The sequence below is a fragment of the Apteryx mantelli genome, chromosome 1 (genome assembly GCF_036417845.1).
Source record: "Apteryx mantelli isolate bAptMan1 chromosome 1, bAptMan1.hap1, whole genome shotgun sequence".
Lineage (NCBI taxonomy): Eukaryota > Metazoa > Chordata > Aves > Apterygiformes > Apterygidae > Apteryx > Apteryx mantelli.
This window is the reverse complement of record NC_089978.1, coordinates 110,840,566-110,859,304: the sequence shown is the minus strand read 5'-3', so window position 1 is coordinate 110,859,304 and position 18,739 is coordinate 110,840,566. Positions and strand designations below refer to the sequence as shown.

Genomic DNA, 18,739 nt, shown 5'->3' with positions numbered 1-18,739 from the left:
CAGTGTTCACAGCATCTTCACCAGGAATAGATTCCATCTCAAGAAACCACTTTCTTTGCTCATCCATAAGAAGCAGCTCCTCATCCGCTCAAGTTTTATCACGAGATTGCAGCAATTCAGTCACATCTTCAGGCTCCACTTCTAATTCTAGTTCTCTTGCTACTTCCACCACACCTGCAGTTACTTCCTCCACTGAAGTCTTGAACCCCTCAAAGTCACCCATGAGGGTTGGAATCAGCTTCTTCCAAACTCCTGTGAATGTTGATATTTTGACCTCCTCCTGTGAATCACAAATGTTTTTAATGGCATCTAGAATGGTGAATCCTTTCCAGAAGGTTTTCAATTTACTTTGCCCAGATCCATCAGAGGAATCACTATCTATGGCAGCTATAGCCTTACGAAATGTATTTCTTAAATAATAAGATTAGAAAGTCAAAATTACTCCTTGATCCATGGGCTGCAGAATGGATCTTGTGTTAGCAGGCATGAAAACAACATGAATCTCGTTGTACATCTCCGTCAGAGCTCTTGGGTGACCAGGTGCATTCTCAATGAGCAGTACTATTTTGAAAGGCATCTTTTTTTCTGAGCAGTAGGTCTCAACAGTGGGCTTAAAATATTCAGTACACCAGGTTGTAAACAGAGGTGCTGTCGTCCGGGCTTTGTTGTTCCATTTATAGAGTCCAGGCAGAGGAGACTGAACATAATTCTTCAGAGCCCTCAGATTTTTGGAATGGTAAATGAGCATTGGCTTCAACTTGACATCACCAGCTGCATTAGCCCCTAACAAGAGACTCAGCCTGTCCTTTGAAGCTTTAAAGCCAGGCATTGACTTCTCCTCTCTAGCTATGAAAGTCCTAGATGGCATCTTCTTCCAATAGAAGGCTGTTTCGTCTACACTGAAAATCTGTTGTTGAGTGTTGAGCCACCTTCCTCAATTATCCTAGCTAGATCTTCTGGATAACTTGCTGCAGCTTCTACATCAGCACTTGCTGCTTCACCTTGCACTTTTATGTTATGGAGACGGCTTCTTTCCTCAAACCTCATGAACCAACCTCTGCTAGCTTCAAACTTTTCTCCTGCAGCTTCCTCGCCTCTCTCAGCCTTCACAGAATTGAAGAGAGTTCGTGCCTTGCTCTGGATGAGGCTTTGGCTTAAGGGAATGTTGTGGCTGGTTTGATCTTCTGTCCAGACCGTGAAAACTTTCTCCCTATCAGCAAGAAGGCTGTTTTGTTTTCTTATCATTCATGTGTTCACTGGAGCAGCACTTTGAATTTCCTTCGAGAACTCTTCCTTTGCATTCACAACTTGGCTGTTTGACACAAGAAGTTGAGCTTTCGGCCTGTCTTGGCTTTCGACGTGCCTTCCTCACTAAGCTGCATCATTTCTAGCTTTTGATTTCAAGTGAGAGACGTGTGACTCTTCCTTTCACTTGAACCCTTAGAGGCCATTGTAGGGTTATTAATTGGCCTAATTTCAATAGTGTTGTGTCTCAGGCAATAGGGAGGCCCGAGGAGAGGGAGAGAGATGGGGGAGCGGCTGGTCGGTGGAGCATGCAGAACACACACAACATTTATTGATTAAGTTTTCCATCTTCTATGGGTGCAGTTTGTGGTGCCCCAAAACAATTACAATAGTAACATCAAAGATCACTGATCACAGATCATCATAACAGATATAATAATAATGAAAAAGTTTGAAATATTGCGAGAATTACCAAACTGTGACACAGAGACATGAGTGAGCACGTGCTGTTGGAAAAGTGGTGCTGATAGACTTTCTCGGTGCAGGGTTGCCACAAACCTTCAATTTGTAAAAAACACAATATCGGCGAAGCACAATAAAACCATGTATGCCTGAACTCTCACAAAGCTGTATTCAAAAAAAGGCATCGTTTATACCCTCTGAGTAGTTACTAAAGTATTTTATCCATACCTATCTACCTAGCTAGCTATTTATCTATCTACTTTCTAATGGATCATTACAATATTTTAGAGAATGAACTACTCAGTGACCCAGAACAAGAATGTATGTATGACTAGGCTGTGCTAATATAACAATTATGTTGGAAGGAAGCTACATCTTGAAGGCTGTTGAGAAAAAACAGGGTCGTTACCGGGGCTCCCAAAAGTGTACACACAAGCTGATAGCAAAAGCCAGGAAAGCAAAAGCACAGGGTAACAACAGAAGCATCAGGGCTATAAACACAAATCACAAATGATCAGTTACTGAAGGAACTCACTAAAGGAACTTGTGAGATGGATAAAGCTGAAAAGAAGCATCCAGCATAGTAAACATAGCGCATCTAGTAAAACTTGATATACCATAGGCTTTGGACTGATAAAGAAAGAACAAGTAAGCAGTGTTAACAAACATATAAAAATGATCCCAAGCAGACCCAAGAGCAAGGAGGAAGGGATCCCCACCAACATTATTCCCATTTCAGCCTGCGGTGCTGACAACTCACGACTCCCTTCCCCTTCCTCTGCCCTCCCACCCTGCCCCATTTCTTCTTGAGGATGATTAGCAACATTGACCTTAGGACACAGAGAGGCATTGAAAGGACAAGCATATTACCAGAGAAAGAGATAGGTAGGAGAAAAAGTGTGTATGATCAGTTTTAATTGTATCATTATTGGGAATAAGCTGTCATAATTGGATACTTTGGACTATACATGCTAGTATCCCTGTAACTGGACTAATAATAATTCTTTCACTCTTAAGACTGTAACTAGATGATCAATAAATATATTCTTCTATATTCATAGGTCTATATATAGGGTGTATTTCTTTACCCACATAAATTGCATGAGGTGTCTGGTAAGGTACACCACCCTTAAGAATAATTGCAATTTGTATGTGGTAAGTATACTTCGATCTAGCGCTACAAGGCACCTACTGTATTTTTCAGCTGCCTGACTTGCTCTCAGCAAGTTTGTACTCAGTGAATTTGTGAGACCAAGAAGCTCTGTCTGCATCCTATTCTACTGTCATAAGACTTCCAGTGACAGTGGAATGAAAATCCATCAACATTGCTCAGATATCAGTAGCTGCAGCACAAGAGTAGGACTCCCAAACTCATCTACCCATCTGAATCTTAACAAAACTTCAGCTTGTAGTCACAAGCTGGTTGACAGAGATTCAACTTTTGTTTTGAACCTCTAAGCAAGCTCTTAAAGCTCTCATAGTCTTCAGACTGCTGGTTTCTCAAACGGTCAGAAGTGACAAAGTGCAGCTGAAACATCACTTAATGGACCCTTAGCAGTCAAGTCCCAACAGTCCAGGCAGCTATGCTAAATTACACCAGCTGAACAGGAAGTTTTATATTGTTTAATTGATAACAAAAAATAGTTTCTGTTTTATTAAAGATACTAACCTGATGCAGTTAAAGGCAGCTTTGTAGTAAGATTTTCAGCAGCCACTGGAAAAAAGCAAGTTCATTATAAGCTCTCTTTATAATGCAGTCTGGAGTTTTATACTACTGAGAGAAAGGAAAGTTAAAAAAAATTTTTTTGAATCACTAGCAGTGTCCTCCTTCCCTCCTTTTGACCATCTCATCCTGTTCCCAGCTTTTTCCTCAAACTCTATTACTATTCAAAGGAGGAATGGTTTATATTAATCCCCTTCTATCCTCAATCCCTATTCAATCTCCTGCAGGTAAAATGTCTTTATCTGGGAAATCTCTATCTGTAACATACGATGTATCTTTCTAAGCATAGAGATGACACTTTTTATACTATGGAGCTTTTTCAGAGCACCTGGGTCTTACAGAACAGTATTTAGAGCAGATAAATTTGTTAAAATTAACCTGGGATAATTTGCAAGAAAAAAAAAAAGTTTATTTTAGTCACTATAGAAACTCTTCTCGGTCAAGTCACACCCCTATGTGTCCTAGTTCCCCCCCTCTTTAAAATGGAAATAAGACTTCTCTTGCAGAGCATATTGAAATATAGGAAGCAAAAGTACTACATATGTTATGTTAGTTTGTCGTTATTATATGATTGTTAATTAGTTCCACTTGTTATTTTATTGCAGCACTCCTGATGGAATGGACAGATGATGTCTCATTTTAAGAGAGACGTTTTAATGATGCACAACAAGAAAGTTTGACTACTTCAAAGTTCACCAGCAGATACACAACCTTTTAAAAAGCTCTTCATAATTTTCTTTAATGGCATTTTTGAGGTATAATGAGCAATCACTTTCCACAGTGATGTGCAGTTATTTAGAACAACTTCTTATAGGTGGTGCAAGTAGTAAAGAGAAATAAAGATGTCAAGACTCTGAATTTAGCCTTTGAATATCTGAAGTACTTAGCAAGAAATGCACTTTTTAGAGTAGAGTAAGAGACATTTCACACCAGATGTCCCACTCCTCTTAAGGCAATCAGTAGCTACTTAATAGTATCTCCAGCAGGTCTTCAAATGTCAGCTAATCAACTTCCACTTCAAAGGATTCAGATTACTCTTCATCCTCTTCCTCAGTGAAAGCCTGTTTTGAAGCTTACTGAAAGCAAAAGAAAAGTTCCCATTGCTTTTGCTGGGCTTCCACTTAAGCTTTGATAAATTTTCTAGTATTTGCATATTATCACCACATTTGTATATTTACAGAATTTAAAACCACCTAGTCTTTAAAGCCACATTACCTGTTTCTCATTTACATATTACTTAAGCTTTAGAGAAATATGAACTCAGTTCCTTGGGTATAATTCTCCCAAGGCCACACTCCTGTATTCAGTTTGTTCTTACTCACATCGTTCCCATAAATGAATCCTCACTCACTGTGAGATCAAGCACTTTTCCTTCTTATTCTTTAGCAAAACAGAAAGATAATTGCCTTTACTTAGGAAACAACACAGTTGGGTCTTAATTGCATCAATTAGAGGGACGAAGAAATTAAAAATGTTAAGCTCCGTAAGAGAGGTGAAATTGAATGGTTTTCACTGGGAAACAACTACTTTGTCCTTTTATTCCCTCCTTAGTGGACATATGCTAAGCTGACTCATACTTTCTGGTTGACTAGTTTGTAAATCAGGTTTTCCTCTGTGGATAATGGAAGTTCTTCTGCAGTGGCGAAAGGAGAGCACCCATGAGCATAAGTAATGAGCCCTTTGCTGGTTAGGAGCCGAAGTTTTCATTCATGCTAACTGTCCCTCTCAAGGATTTAAAGAGAGAAAAATGTTTATTACTATTACCTGTGACTTGTATGCTGTTCACATCAACTTTCAAAGTCTGGATAAGGCTAGTTTTATTTGCTTCTGTACCCCAAACCAGCTCATTTTTTGTTTTCTCAGCTGATACCCACTGGGTAAAATAAAGGTTGAAGATCACAAAAGCACTAGCAACATAAAACATCAGAGAAGACGGTTAGTTAAACAAGATAATTAAATACACCTAGAAATGCCTCTTAATTTTCAGGAAGGTTTGAACCTGGAAGAAACATTTTTTCTTTCTTTTTCTCCTTACTTTCATTAGTTAAAGAACAATCTAAAAGCCATTGATATGTGTGCAGTGGAGCTGGATTTGAATAAACTAAAGGAGAAGTAGGTTTATTGATTATTGAACAGGTCTCCTAGTTTAAGCCCTAAAATATTGATGGTAAGCCTTGAAATATTCATGTTACTAAAATATCATACAAAGCGACCACTTCTGCAAATCAATCATCTGTAACAATCTGTGGATTCTACATCTGTGAGAATCTCTTGTGTGACTACCTGGATTCTCATAAGGAAACAATAAGAGTTGAAACCATAGATCATTTGAAATCAGTGATTAAACTATTTTTAACTTCTATGGGACCTCAGTTTTATCTAGAATATTGTCTCCTTGCTCTCTCCCATCCTTTCTAGATTCAATTGTTATATTTTATATTTGTAGTTAGATTAGGGTAGTGTCAAAGTATGAATTATGCTTGCTTAAGAAGAGAAGGTTTTTCTCCATTTACTTTAATTTAGGTGCAATCTTTTTTTTTACTCTTAAGCATTTATACTACCCAGTTGCAACTAATTCAACAGTGCTTTTTGATAAGGAGTAATTAATCCTCCCATTGTGCTGAGCACAGTTTGCAATATATTGAAAAACTCTCATCTTTAGTTTCTTACATGGTTTTGATAATTTCTAGGCCATGCTGAGTAAACAAAAGCTTTTATTGCTATCTTTGTGACTCAGGGAGTTCCAAGGGTGAAACAACAATCAGATTGCCCAAACAGTTAAACACTTTTTTAATGAAAAGAGTCAACTATAAAATAATTTTGAGACAAAGTAGTACTTCAAGTATTTTCACAGAAAGGAAGACAGATCCTTTCCAACATATTAAAAGCCAGATCCAGCACTCACTGGCATTAGTTTTTCTGTAACTTTTATGGTCTTTGTCTCAAGATGCAGAGGTTGTATTGATCTGACCAAATACAGATTTTTTTCAGTGCAGCTATCTAGATTCCCTTTTTTGTTGATGGAAAGAAATAAGCTGTTCTTTGGCATAATTGATCCTCTCCTAAAAAAGGCATCCCAAAGAGACCAGATGAGAAAACCCTAAAATAACTATTCTTCTCCATTGCTTATGAAGAGAGTCCAGAGCAGCTAGCTCAGACATGTCTATATTTTTTATGAGAAATTTTAAATGTTGGTGAGATAAATCCCATTTTATTTGCAGAAAACAAAATAGTACGGCTCGGCAGCCATCTCACATGGACAAAAGCCTGAAAGGAACCTACTCCCACACTACTTACTCCATTCCCTTGATGTTAAAAAATCCTTCACAAAGTGATCATACTTCCTCCTTCTAACTAATTAGGTTTTTGTCTCTTTTATTCCAGTCAAAAGATGATTCTAATTCAAACCTGCTTCTCATTTTCAGCACATGTGTATTCTTGCTTTGCTGATATCTAATGTTCTTTTGCAAGCACTCTCAACTGAAATTGAGAATTGAAATTTCTTTTGAAAATTTATCCACTTAATGTCTTTACAGAAGGCATTCATATACTCTCTTCATCCTTCTCTTTCTAGGTTAAACAAATCAATGTCTTCTAGTTTGTTCTCAATTTCCTGACCATCCTAGTAACCCTCTCTGCACCTGTCCAGTTGGAACAAATCATCTTTCTTGAACAGGGGACATCAAAATTGTACACAGTAACTCTGACTGGTTCTCAGCAAAGATATGCATCATTAATGAATATATTTATTAAGTAGCATTAATGTTTACCTCTCCTTCCTTTGTATCCTTTTGCCTTTTTACAGCTAGTTCATATTAGTGAATCACAGTTATATAGAAAAGATGGCTGGTATATATAGGATTTCCTATTTCTCTCATATTTTCTACAGATAAGCTGTTTACTAACATCATGTAATGACAACTTTTCTTTAAGTTCATGGTCTTGTGTATAGGACAACTAATTTTGTCATTCCTCAATGTCTTTCAGTTCTTCCAGAGTCCTGATCCTTCCCTGTTTTGCTATTGCCTACCATACTATGTCATCAGATCTTTAGTATATGTACTTTTAAAAATCTTAAGTTACTAATGACAATATCAAGTGAGATCAATCCCAAGTCTGAGCAACTTTCCATAAACAATCTCAGCACATACTACTATCCTTTGCTTTCTAGCTAGTTTCTTACCAATCTCACTGTTCTTGTACCTTTCCATTTTTCTTTCTAAATTGACAGTACCAGGGATTATTACATTTTCTTTTGTGCTAATCTTAAAGGATGTTTTTGCAGAAAAGGTATGCTTTGAAGCATGCTTTGTATGCTCTTCAGAGGGACCTATCCCATCTCTAAGCCATATTTCTGCATCCATTCATTGTCCCACTGCAGAACTTTCTAAATTAATAGAATAATTGTCTCTTGCCCATATATAAGTAAACATGTAATTACCCAGTTTCAGACTTCTTGGAGCTTTCAGGACCTTCGTCACGTTTCCTGTAGTGGGAAAAAAAATTAGCATACGATTCACCTTGAGTTTACAATCAGAGGAATAGGATGGAAGCGTGTTCTGAAACTATTTAATAATGGGAGACTGTACTACACACTTGCTTTGCTGAATCAGGATCTTATCTAGAACAGTGCAGATGGGATTAATGCCATGTCACTCACTGTATTTATTGGACTTTTTTGCCATCCAGTCTTCAGTAAGACAACTGACAAAATGGGATATTGAAAAATGAGGTCAAACAAGCTTTACTAAGTGAAGAATGTCTACTGTGCCTCTTTAGGACACACAGGGTACATTTTTACCTGGTGTCAAATGAGAGCCCCACTTGCTAATGCCTCAAGGGATATGAATTCGTTGGGGTCTGTGGCTGTACAGACATATCAGTGTACTTCCATTCATCTCAACTTATGCCAGGAGAAAATTTATACCTCTATCCTGAACCTTCTTCAAGCTAGCAAGGACTGACAGCCCTGCAGATGTAGCATAACTAATAAACCTTGTTAAAAAAAGAGAGTTTTTTTAGAATTTCTTTCAAATATGGATGTTTCATGGAGAGGTCTAGTGGCTAGGCTAGTATTCAGCCTTACTGATCTGGTCAAGGAATGGATGTACTGAAGTCTGAAAAGGAAGTTTGCCCAGGGGAACACAGTGTTGCCAAACTTCCCACAGCAGCAATTGAAAGAAGTGGAAGGAATAATACAGGAATTTCCAAAGGTATTTGCAACTATTTCTGAAAGAAATTGCTAAATGGGGACTTTTTTACGTTTATCTGAAAAGTTTAATTAAACTGCACCTACTTGAACTGCAAAATTTCACATCTCTTAAATTCATTTTTCAGATGACTTGCTTGAAAGATTTCTTGTATCTATACAGAAAAAAAAAATCGTGGACCAACACAATAATTAAAAATACACCCAGTTGCATATTGTAATCATGACTAATACTCAAAAATTTTTCCTCCTCAAATCTAGACTATGGAAGCCAATTTTTTTCTTTGATGCTTCACTAATCTTCACATATAATAATATACTGAGTTCTGACCGGGCTTAATACCTAAAATATCTCAATTTGGAAAGAGAAAAAAGGCATCAACAGCAGGCCATGTTATGAAATTAATGTAGCTAACATACACCTATCATATACTCTTGAATTAATCAGACCAGCAGGTTCTTACCAATTGTTCAACATCAAAGGCAAGGATCTTGAAATCAGCTGATGATCTGTCTTGCAATCCAGGACTGAATGATGTCCCAGACAGTATTTTAAATGTCCCCATGTAGCCATGAGTATTTCCAACTGCTTCAGCTGGATTATTAAAAATAAAATGTTTGAATTATATAAAAATATATGCAATACAGGGTTAGATTTTATTACACACAGATCATCAATACTGTTAGCTTTCTGGTTTCCTTTCTAATCAGAGCTGCTTTACCTAATGCTGATTTTAAAAAGTGTCTGATTATTTTCATATGCTAAAAGGACAATACTTCCAACTATAAACACACTCTTATGAATGCTATGTATCCTTGGTTCTCATTACTTTCAATTTTGTATTAAACACTGGACTTGCCAGGAGCAGTGTGAAAGAGACAATCGCTAAAGGAGACAATGATATGTCAAGCTATGTGTAACACACAGGGGACAAATACATGTAGGAAGGGTGATGGCTACTGAATTATGAATTTTTTGTATGGTCTGGATGTAAAGTGTCTATAATCACTACTTCACACTTTCTATATTAAAAGCTGTGTATCTTTTATATAAATGTACATCATTTTTGAAGGCAACACTAAAGACACTACTTATGTCAGACTAGTTAAACTATTTTTGAGCTGACCTTTCTTTTACCAATGTATACATGAAATGCTTGGAGAATTTATGAGGAAACTAGATAATCGGTCCCTACTGCACATTTAATCTCGACTTTTAACAAGCTACAGCATATGAGATCCAATTCATTATACATCAGAAGTAATTCCCCACTGCATAGCACTTCTTTGGAAATGTTCAGATAAAACCTGAATTAATGTGGTTGATAGAAAATGCCCTTTGCTAACCAATTGCACTACCTGTGATATTTTTTAGGTTGTGATCGAAGGCACTTAGAGCTACAATGAGTTTTAATACAAAAGCAGGTAACTAAAAAACACTATAATAAACTATTTATGAGTGAGGGCACAGGATTTCTGTGTCAGCCTGGTAACAACAACTTCCTAATATCAACCAGTAACACTAGCCTGTTTTAAGTTCCTCAAAGGCCATTTCGTCTTGTAAGTGCAAATCTATTTGAACAAAGGTTTCTAAACAGTATTTTTTTCTTTTTTTTTTCTGTTTTGTATGCCAAATTTAATTCTTTTTAAAGGGTGCTTTTAAATTATTATTTGTACATGATGAAATTCCTACCTACGCTTCTTCTAAAATCCAACTAAGCCTTTCAATTCAAAGCTTATCTGTACCTAGATGCAATGATACACCATCATTACACATAGGCTCATTTTATTTTACTAGAATATGTTTGTGTTGTGTTGTGGTGACAGGAGAATAAAGTAAATAAGGAGACTAGTTTTAAAATCCAGAATATGAAACGACAGCAACTAAAAGAATAAATAGCAGCATTTTGATAAAACAGGATTTTTACATGTGGCTTACAGCTAGTTTAGGCTTTGTATTTTTTAGTATGAATTAGTTTGAACTTTTGGTTAATGAAGGCATCAGTAACTTTAATGTCTCAATCATTTTTTTCTTTCTGCTACTAGGATTGGTAGATTAAAAAAATACATAGATACAGATGCATTCCTTCACAATCAAAAATCTAGATCCACGTAAATAAAAGTTGCTTCTGGTATCAGTGATAATAATAAGCATTTGGTCAAACTCTGAAGGTATTTCAAGTCAGTGTAATTCCATTCAAGCATTAAAAGCATGGCATGAAATCTGAAAAATATAATGACAAAGTCTGAAAAAGTCTGAACTTCTACTGAAGAACCCCTGAAAAGGTTAAAAGTTGACTGCTTACCTTGTTCTAACTTCTGGATTAGTAGCCATGAAAGTACAATCAGTCCAACACAAACACACACAAAGACTGTGAGCAGAGAAGCAAACAAAATTTCATAGTAACTGAGAGGAACAGTTTTCTTATTAAATGATTTTCGTAGCTTCATTTCTGCCTTGAAAGCTGGTATCAAATAAGAACTGACAAAAAAACTCAAATAACCTGAGAAAGGAGGGTAATAATCCACATGGACTGATATTTATAGGAGACGCCTGTAAATTAATTACACCATAAATCTTCATTGACATTGGCTTTTACAGCATTCCTGAACAGTCATATTCACACAAGATATGCACGTATGAAGAAAAACAAATCTCTTCAGAAAGGGGCACTAAAGATTAAGTCCTAGATTTTAAAGAAAAAAGGGGGGGGGGAGGAAAACCCCAGAAAGGTAAGGTTGATCACTGGATTTGCATTGTTTTCTGTCATTTGGTGTTTGCAAGGGAAGATTAATACAAATGATTGCTGTTGGATTTACTGTTTCTACTACTTTTTCACTAATTCTTTATACATGACTTCCATTATGAGAACATAGCGAAAGCTCTCTCTTTCATCCTTTTTTATCCGCTTAAAATTTGTCTTAAAAAGTAAGTGAATATGTATAGGAAATGCTGCCAAATGAGTTGTTCAGCATGGGACTGATTCAAAATCTACTAGAGATGGTAGAGAAATTCCAGTCTATCCAGACTCTCATTGAGACTTCAGCCCGCTCCTCAGTGGACTTTGTGTTAAGCTCTAAAACTACATCGGAGGAAAACAAAGGGTCTAAATACTCATATGAATAAAGGGTTTAAGTACTTACATGGATCTAAATTATTTTTATCTGTTACCTACCATTTGCTTAACAACAAAATAACTTTTTTTATTTTCTTGGGTAAACATGTCAGAAAAGAAAACAGAGCCTATGGCTCAAACCTACTTGTCCCCTTATATGTACATACCTACATTTATACATGCACATATTTATATTCATATGTGTGTGTATGTATATATGTCATATATAATATATACAAAAGGAGTTCTTACTCTAGTTCATCCAATATCATGACTCAAAGATCCCATTCCATTTGCAGGATATAGACTAAGTTTATTCTTGCTTTATAACTCAAGATGATCAGGCTCTCCTGATTTACTGCTAGGACTCAGTTCAGCTGAAGGCTGAATATATCCTTAAAATAAAAAAGCACAATCCTGGAGTACCTCGTTAACTTTGTTTTTAAGTAAAACATTATTTATAGCTAGTAATGGGCAAGATTACTGAATTTCTTTAATTGTGTTACAACAACAGATTCAACTGAGGATACTACTGTCAGCCCAAGATTTTTGAATATGATTTAGAGTACTTTAAATTTCATATATTCTCTCAGAGATGCCTTCACTGTTACATCCTCTAAGATGCTTACTTTGGGCCTTCCCTGTTTCTTTCCAATCTCTACACTCTCCACTTCTATCAATTTTCCAGTAGCCAGAGCCTCTCCTTTCCAAAGACCGACTCAGACAAGTTTCCCTTTCCATTTACAGGCATGAATAGGGCTGATTTGCTCAGATTCTCCATTTTAAAAGGGAGGGCTGATGGATGTGATACAATAAATGTGCATTTAGGACTTCTGGTCCAAAGTCAAAACAGCGATTCACAGGACATGAAACACAGGTTGAATACAATTTTGCTCTTCTGGATTTGATTTGTTCAAAAGTTTTGACAGATTAAATTTCTATCAAAAGCCTTTGGATTGGATGACACATTGTTTGTTCATGTTACTTTTACTTTATTAAGGATGTGCATTGGCCGTCCGCATCACTAACTTTATCAGGGACTTGTCTTCCCATGGCATATTTAAGCCTGGCAAGAAAATATAGAACAAGTATACATTTCATAATGTCTTCTCTGAATAGTTCTCGGGATACGTGATAAAAGGACGACACCTTATGCAGATTAAATTTTTACTGCTGAATTATCCTCCACTGCTGAACACTTTGCTGAACTACGGTACTGTAAACTCTAATCTTAAGTGATGATTCAGCAATAACTTGAATACACCCTCCTTCCAAGTGATTTAGGTTTCTGGATTTCTTTGGACATTCACTTTATCACAAAAGTTTAGAATACTTCTGAATACTTCATTTTGCTCACACAGAAAAAATGTTAGGTTATTCCATGCCTAGTCCATGATGCATGAGACAACACTGGAACCTGTTTTGTTCCTAAGCAGACATATTCTATCACAAAGCTCAGTTCCGTGCAAACGAGAAAAGACTTTGGATTCCTCTGCCATATTTTTCATGCTGTAACTATTCATATCATTGACATTGTACATCATTAGTGAAAGGTAAATACTATTACCTAAAGACGTCACTGCATCTTAAATTCTGAATTTATGTCCTAATGATGGTCCTAAGCAACGACCCTGATGGGACGTGAAAGAAGTTGTAGTCATGTACAGTTCAGTTCTTCTACTAGCACCTGGCATACGATAGTCAAATTGTGTTATGTGCTCACATTGATTCCAATTTGGCCAAGGACATTACCTTGCATGAATAGTCTCCAATTCCAGTTATGATTACTATAATGTAAATAATCTGCTAAACAAATATGCACCTTTCCAGCTGACACCAAGGTCATGGCATCAGTAATTAGTAGGCAAGCCCTGGAGCCTGAGCTACTAGTAAGAAAGAATGAGCTTTCTATTATTAATTTGTTTGTAATATGTTACAGTCTGTGCTACTATGAACTCTTTTTAGAAAAAAAAAGAATATAAAACCTCATGATTTCTCGAATTCATTTGTAAATCTTAAAAACTAGGGGCAGATATTAGCATTGTGCTGATGCTAGCTTACCATTAATAATGAATCATTGAAACAAAACAATTCATGCTGTAAGTGTCCTCTGAAGGTGATCTGATCCAATCTCCTGCTCAAGCCAGGGATAACTGAAATTACATCAAGTTGCTCATGTCTGTATCCAGGTTATTTCTAATACCTCGAAGAATGAAGAAGCCCTCAGCCTCTCTGGGCACCTGTGCCAGTGTTTGACTACTCACACAGTGATTTTTTTTCCCCCTTATATCTTACTGGAATTTCCCTTGCTGCAATTTGTGTCTCTTGTCTCTTGCCCTTTTGCTACACACTTCTGAGGAGAGTCTGGCTCCATCTTCCCTACAGTCACCCATTAGGTACTTGAAGAGAGCAATTAGAGACCCGCACAATCTGCTCAGCCCCCAGCCTAAACTGGTGCATGGGGTTATTCCATCCCAGACTCGGACTTTGCACTTGCCTTTGTTGAACTTCATGAGGTTCCTGTCAACCCATTTTCACTCTGCGTGCCAGCCGTGTTCTCCAGCATATTGACTGCTCCCCTCACCCTCTTGTGAAATGCGAACTTGCTAAGGGGGCATTCTGTACTATTAAACAGGTTGTTAACAGAAATATTAAAGAGTATTTGGCCCCAGTATCAACCCCCAAAGAAAACCACTAGTAACCAGCCACCAGTCGGACTTCAAACCTACTCACTGAGCCTGATGGTTTGGCCAGCTTTACACCCACCTTGTAGCCCACCCAGCCCACTCACTCAGTTTGGCTACAAGAATGTTAAAACCATGTCAAAAGCCTCACTAAAGTCAAGGTAAACAATGTCCATTGCTCTGCTCTCACCCACAAAACCAGTCATCCCATCATTAAAGGCAATCAGGTTGGACAGGCAGAATTTGTCCTTGGTAGATCCATGCTGGCTGCTTCCAATCACCTTCTTGCTCTTCCAGCGTAGTAAAATAGCTTCCAGGAAGACTTTCTCTACAATATTCCTGGGGACTTTGCCAGGGTGAGGCATACTGACCTATAGTTTCCTGAATCCTCTTTCTTGCCTTTCTTAAACAGTCAAAAAGGTTTCCAGTCACAGAATGAATACTGAAAAACTTAAAGGCATGCATCTTATAATTCGATAATTCACAACCAAAATACTCAACAAAGCCCTTTTGCCTGCCAAGTACATAGCTGCCTGTTTGACTATTGCATTGTCTTCTTCTTCTTCTGTGAAATCCCTTGGATTATTATAACCAAATAAAGAGCCAAATCATGAAGTCTGGGGGCAACTAAACCAGATACAAATATTGATCTAACTAAAGTTGGAAAAAGCACAGAAATTGATCGAGGCAACTGAAAATGACAGGTTTGTGCACACACAGACATGCTACCACTGCAAACTGCACAATCACTTTTTTTCAGAAATTAAAATTGGTAGTATAGCACCACCATAAAGAATTCTATTCACAGCAATGTCTCTTAATGACAAATAAACCACATAACTACAAACTTTCCTGTAGTCATTGACTTCACCCGCTCTTCCTCTTTAACTCCTTGTTCAGTTATTTGTCTTCTCGTTCACTCTCCATCGGCAGTCTAGGCCTACATTTTCTCTTTTGATCATCATTCTAAAGTTTTGGGTTTTTTGACTTCCACTTCCTCTACAGACTGATAGGACTCTTGAAAGTTACGTTTGGTTGGTTTGCTGGATGACTAAACTGATAAAATAACCTGATCCAGTCACAAAAAGAGTGAACATCAGCCAGTGCAGTTACCAAATCAGAGATACTTTTCCTTCATATTGCAAATTGAGAGTATTCACAGGTCATGAGCAGAAATTATTCACTGGAGAAAATAATACCAAATTAAAAATAATAAACTGGAATATTCAATTCTATTGACAAACAATTTGCAACTAGGAAGCTAGTGTAATCACTTGCATGTTATTTTCTGAGTGTTAGTTTTATGATACCTCTTGTGAACTGTGCAATAAAACAATAATACTGTGATTTAAAAATAGTTTAAATGGTAAAAAGGCAAATATAGTATTAATCAGTGTTCAAAACCAGAGAACTTTAGCAACTTATTTAAGTATTGGTAATTGATAGTTTTCCATAACTATTACTGTAGTTAAACTAGTGAATGTGAGGTTAGGCCATCTTGACATATCATTGATGGGGTAGAAGCCTAACATATTCACATTTTAGTTGGTCACATCTGCAGCTCCACAGGATTTATAGCCTTACTGTGTTGCTTTTATTTTCTTGTTTAATCATGCTCCAGCAGAAGGCAAAAAGACTGCTGACACAGAAAGCAGGGAGTGTTGTGTTCAGATAATTCTTCTAATACCCAGTCTATCACAAACATACCTAAAGTCTGACATTCTATTAATAGCTATCTGTCTGTGGGAAAATGCTTTGGTTACCCACACAGGCTTGTCCTCCATTATCAAAATGAACTGAAACTCAGCTTTCTTATGGCAGCTGTTTTCAGATAGCTAAGTGATTTGTCGCTTTTGCTACACACACTTCCATAGAGGGAGGCGGCAATCTGCTGTTGAAGTGCAGAAGCAGACTATTACCTTATTTTTACTGTTACATAATAAATGGAATTTTATAAGGAGGCTCATACAGAAGCACAATTTCCCAGCAATGCAATATTTTAAAATCCAAAACCTGAAAATTACTCACCTTTAATTCTTCCAACTGCAGGTATTGAGGATGAGGAAGATGTGTGAGCTGCATGTGAGGATGAGGTCTGCGAGCTATCAAACTTTGTATGAAATGAAAAACATGGCCCTCATTTACAAAATAAGTTATCAATATTTTTGGTACTTAAAATGTATTTCTTGTCTGTGTAATCCATTGGCTTAAAATTGCTAGACTATGAGTGGCACAGCACACATCACTAATGTGATATTCTCTCTTCAATCACCTTGTCAAGTATATATGACTCAGCAAGTCTTGGATTAGTAATAGCGTCATGATTTAGCAGAGGACTACACAGTCTTTGTATGTATACTCTTTTCACCCATTTCCAGGATAATCCAGCTAGGAGGTTGAATCTTCATTTTTCTAGGACGGTATTTCTTATCCTGAGTTTCTTAGACAAGATCACACCCTTTAAAAATTTTAAAAGTGCATTCAGTATTAAAGATGTAAGCAACTGCTAATTTTCTTTTTTATATTGGACTAGGGATGATGAAAAAGCTATGCTATAGGACACAAAAGTGTTCAGCAATAACTGACCTGGTTCTGTGAGATGATCAGAATCAGCAGCTGTTTTCAGAAGACTTGTATTTCAGTCTACGGATGAAGGAAAAAACGCCTCCATTTCCCCACTGCAGCCATACAGTTTGGACCAAGAATACACAAAAAATTTTACTGTTTCAGAGGCATGCAACAAGCATAACTGTTCAGGGGCCTAGGTCATCAAGGTCTCCATTAGGTTAAGGTGGGAGGATAGAGAAGGAAGTTGGACACTGATATCTCCCTTCAGTCCCTAACCATTGCCAAGATTGGGTCTCTGTGTATATATTGGAATAACAACTGTTGAAAAATCTGAGTTGGGATCTGGCTGGTCTCCTAACGCTGAAAGATTTATTGGCAGTGGTAAGACCTACTCATGGAGTTATCTGAGAAGTGGAGTTTGCTTTAACTTACTATCCAAGAACTCTCACTCACACAGCTGACAAGAATCAGAGTTTCTTAGGGGTGATCGCTGAACTGTGTAATGTGACTGTGTAATGCACTGTGTAATGCACAAAATAATACAGTAATATGTAACAACAGAATTAAGTAACTGATACATTACTTTACAAGGAAAACATGCTGAGACTTTGACAAACGGATTCTGAGGAGTTTTAGATTCGTATCACGTGAGCTAAAATCCATGCTGAATGTTTTGTGCATTCACAGTTTAATTAAATTCTGACTTCCAATGAGCCTAACAAAAATAAAGCATAAAACCCCACAGGTTTCATTCAGCTTTTGAAGAGAGTTCACAAATAGAGGCTAAAATTAACTGTTCAACGAAATGATCCAAATGGATTGCTGGGAAACAATCTGTCTCAATGTGAATTGATCCACATCAAAAAAAAAATTAAAAATGCACTGCTGTCATAAGCAGTTGTAATTCTTCAGACTGGCTGGGTGAAAAAAAGTCTGCACAGAAAGCAAAACTGGAATATACTACCTTTCCCATAATTTTGCACACTTTTATTTATTTATTTTTTTTTGAACAAGAAGCACACCATAACCTCCCTTGCTTAAGCAGGTCCAGAAAGATGCCACAGGCTACCTTCCAGATCAATCAATACCTTGTCAGACTTCCAAGTATCCACAGTTCAACATTCACTTACTTTGCCGATAATTCCCAACACAAAATTGGGGAATCCTATTTTAATTCAGAATAAGAGAGATGCATTTCTTACCAGTTTAAAATAAAAGGTGGGACAGATTAAGATTATCCAGAATGGAAGTTTGTGATGAATCCAGCTCACTTCAGGAGAAGTGATTGCAGAGCTGGCAGTTATCACTGGGAGTAAATGAAGGCTCTCGCCTAACTTTAGAGATCTAAAGATGAGGAGAAGAACTTCCTTCTGGAGGCAGTCAATTTTCCTTCATTGACTATTGCAACACTGTGGATAAACAGTTTAATCTAATTTAGAGTTTTAGAACAGTTTAATCTAAATATCTAATTTTTAGATAGTTAAAATTAGGTGAGCTGAATCTGACATGACTGCTTCTGTTCAGAAAGTAACTTACATAGTCGTGTTGAATTAGTTAGCTCGTTATGAACCCCCAGATGCACATGCTTCCTTACATCCCCCCTTACTCTGCGAGGGAAAATGGTGTGGATCATGGGACCAATCTCAAGGTATTCCCCCTTACTATGTGGGGGGAAAAAGTGTGGATCATGGGAATAATCTAAAGGTAATAGTGACAAGAAAACAAAACACTG

General features: G+C 37.1%; 1 protein-coding gene across 1 annotated transcript in view; it reads right to left on the bottom strand.

Annotated features, from left to right (window-relative positions):
* TMPRSS15 (transmembrane serine protease 15) overlaps positions 1-11,090 on the bottom strand; it is a 63,483-nt gene extending 52,393 nt beyond the window's left edge. Inside the window, 7 exon segments of the mRNA XM_067290211.1 lie at positions 1,043-1,057; positions 3,373-3,421; positions 5,195-5,337; positions 7,872-7,916; positions 8,727-8,794; positions 9,104-9,234; positions 10,946-11,090. Of these exon segments, the coding sequence (XP_067146312.1) occupies positions 1,043-1,057; positions 3,373-3,421; positions 5,195-5,337; positions 7,872-7,916; positions 8,727-8,794; positions 9,104-9,234; positions 10,946-11,090 (596 nt within the window).
* Positions 11,091-18,739: the final 7,649 nt, after the last annotated feature.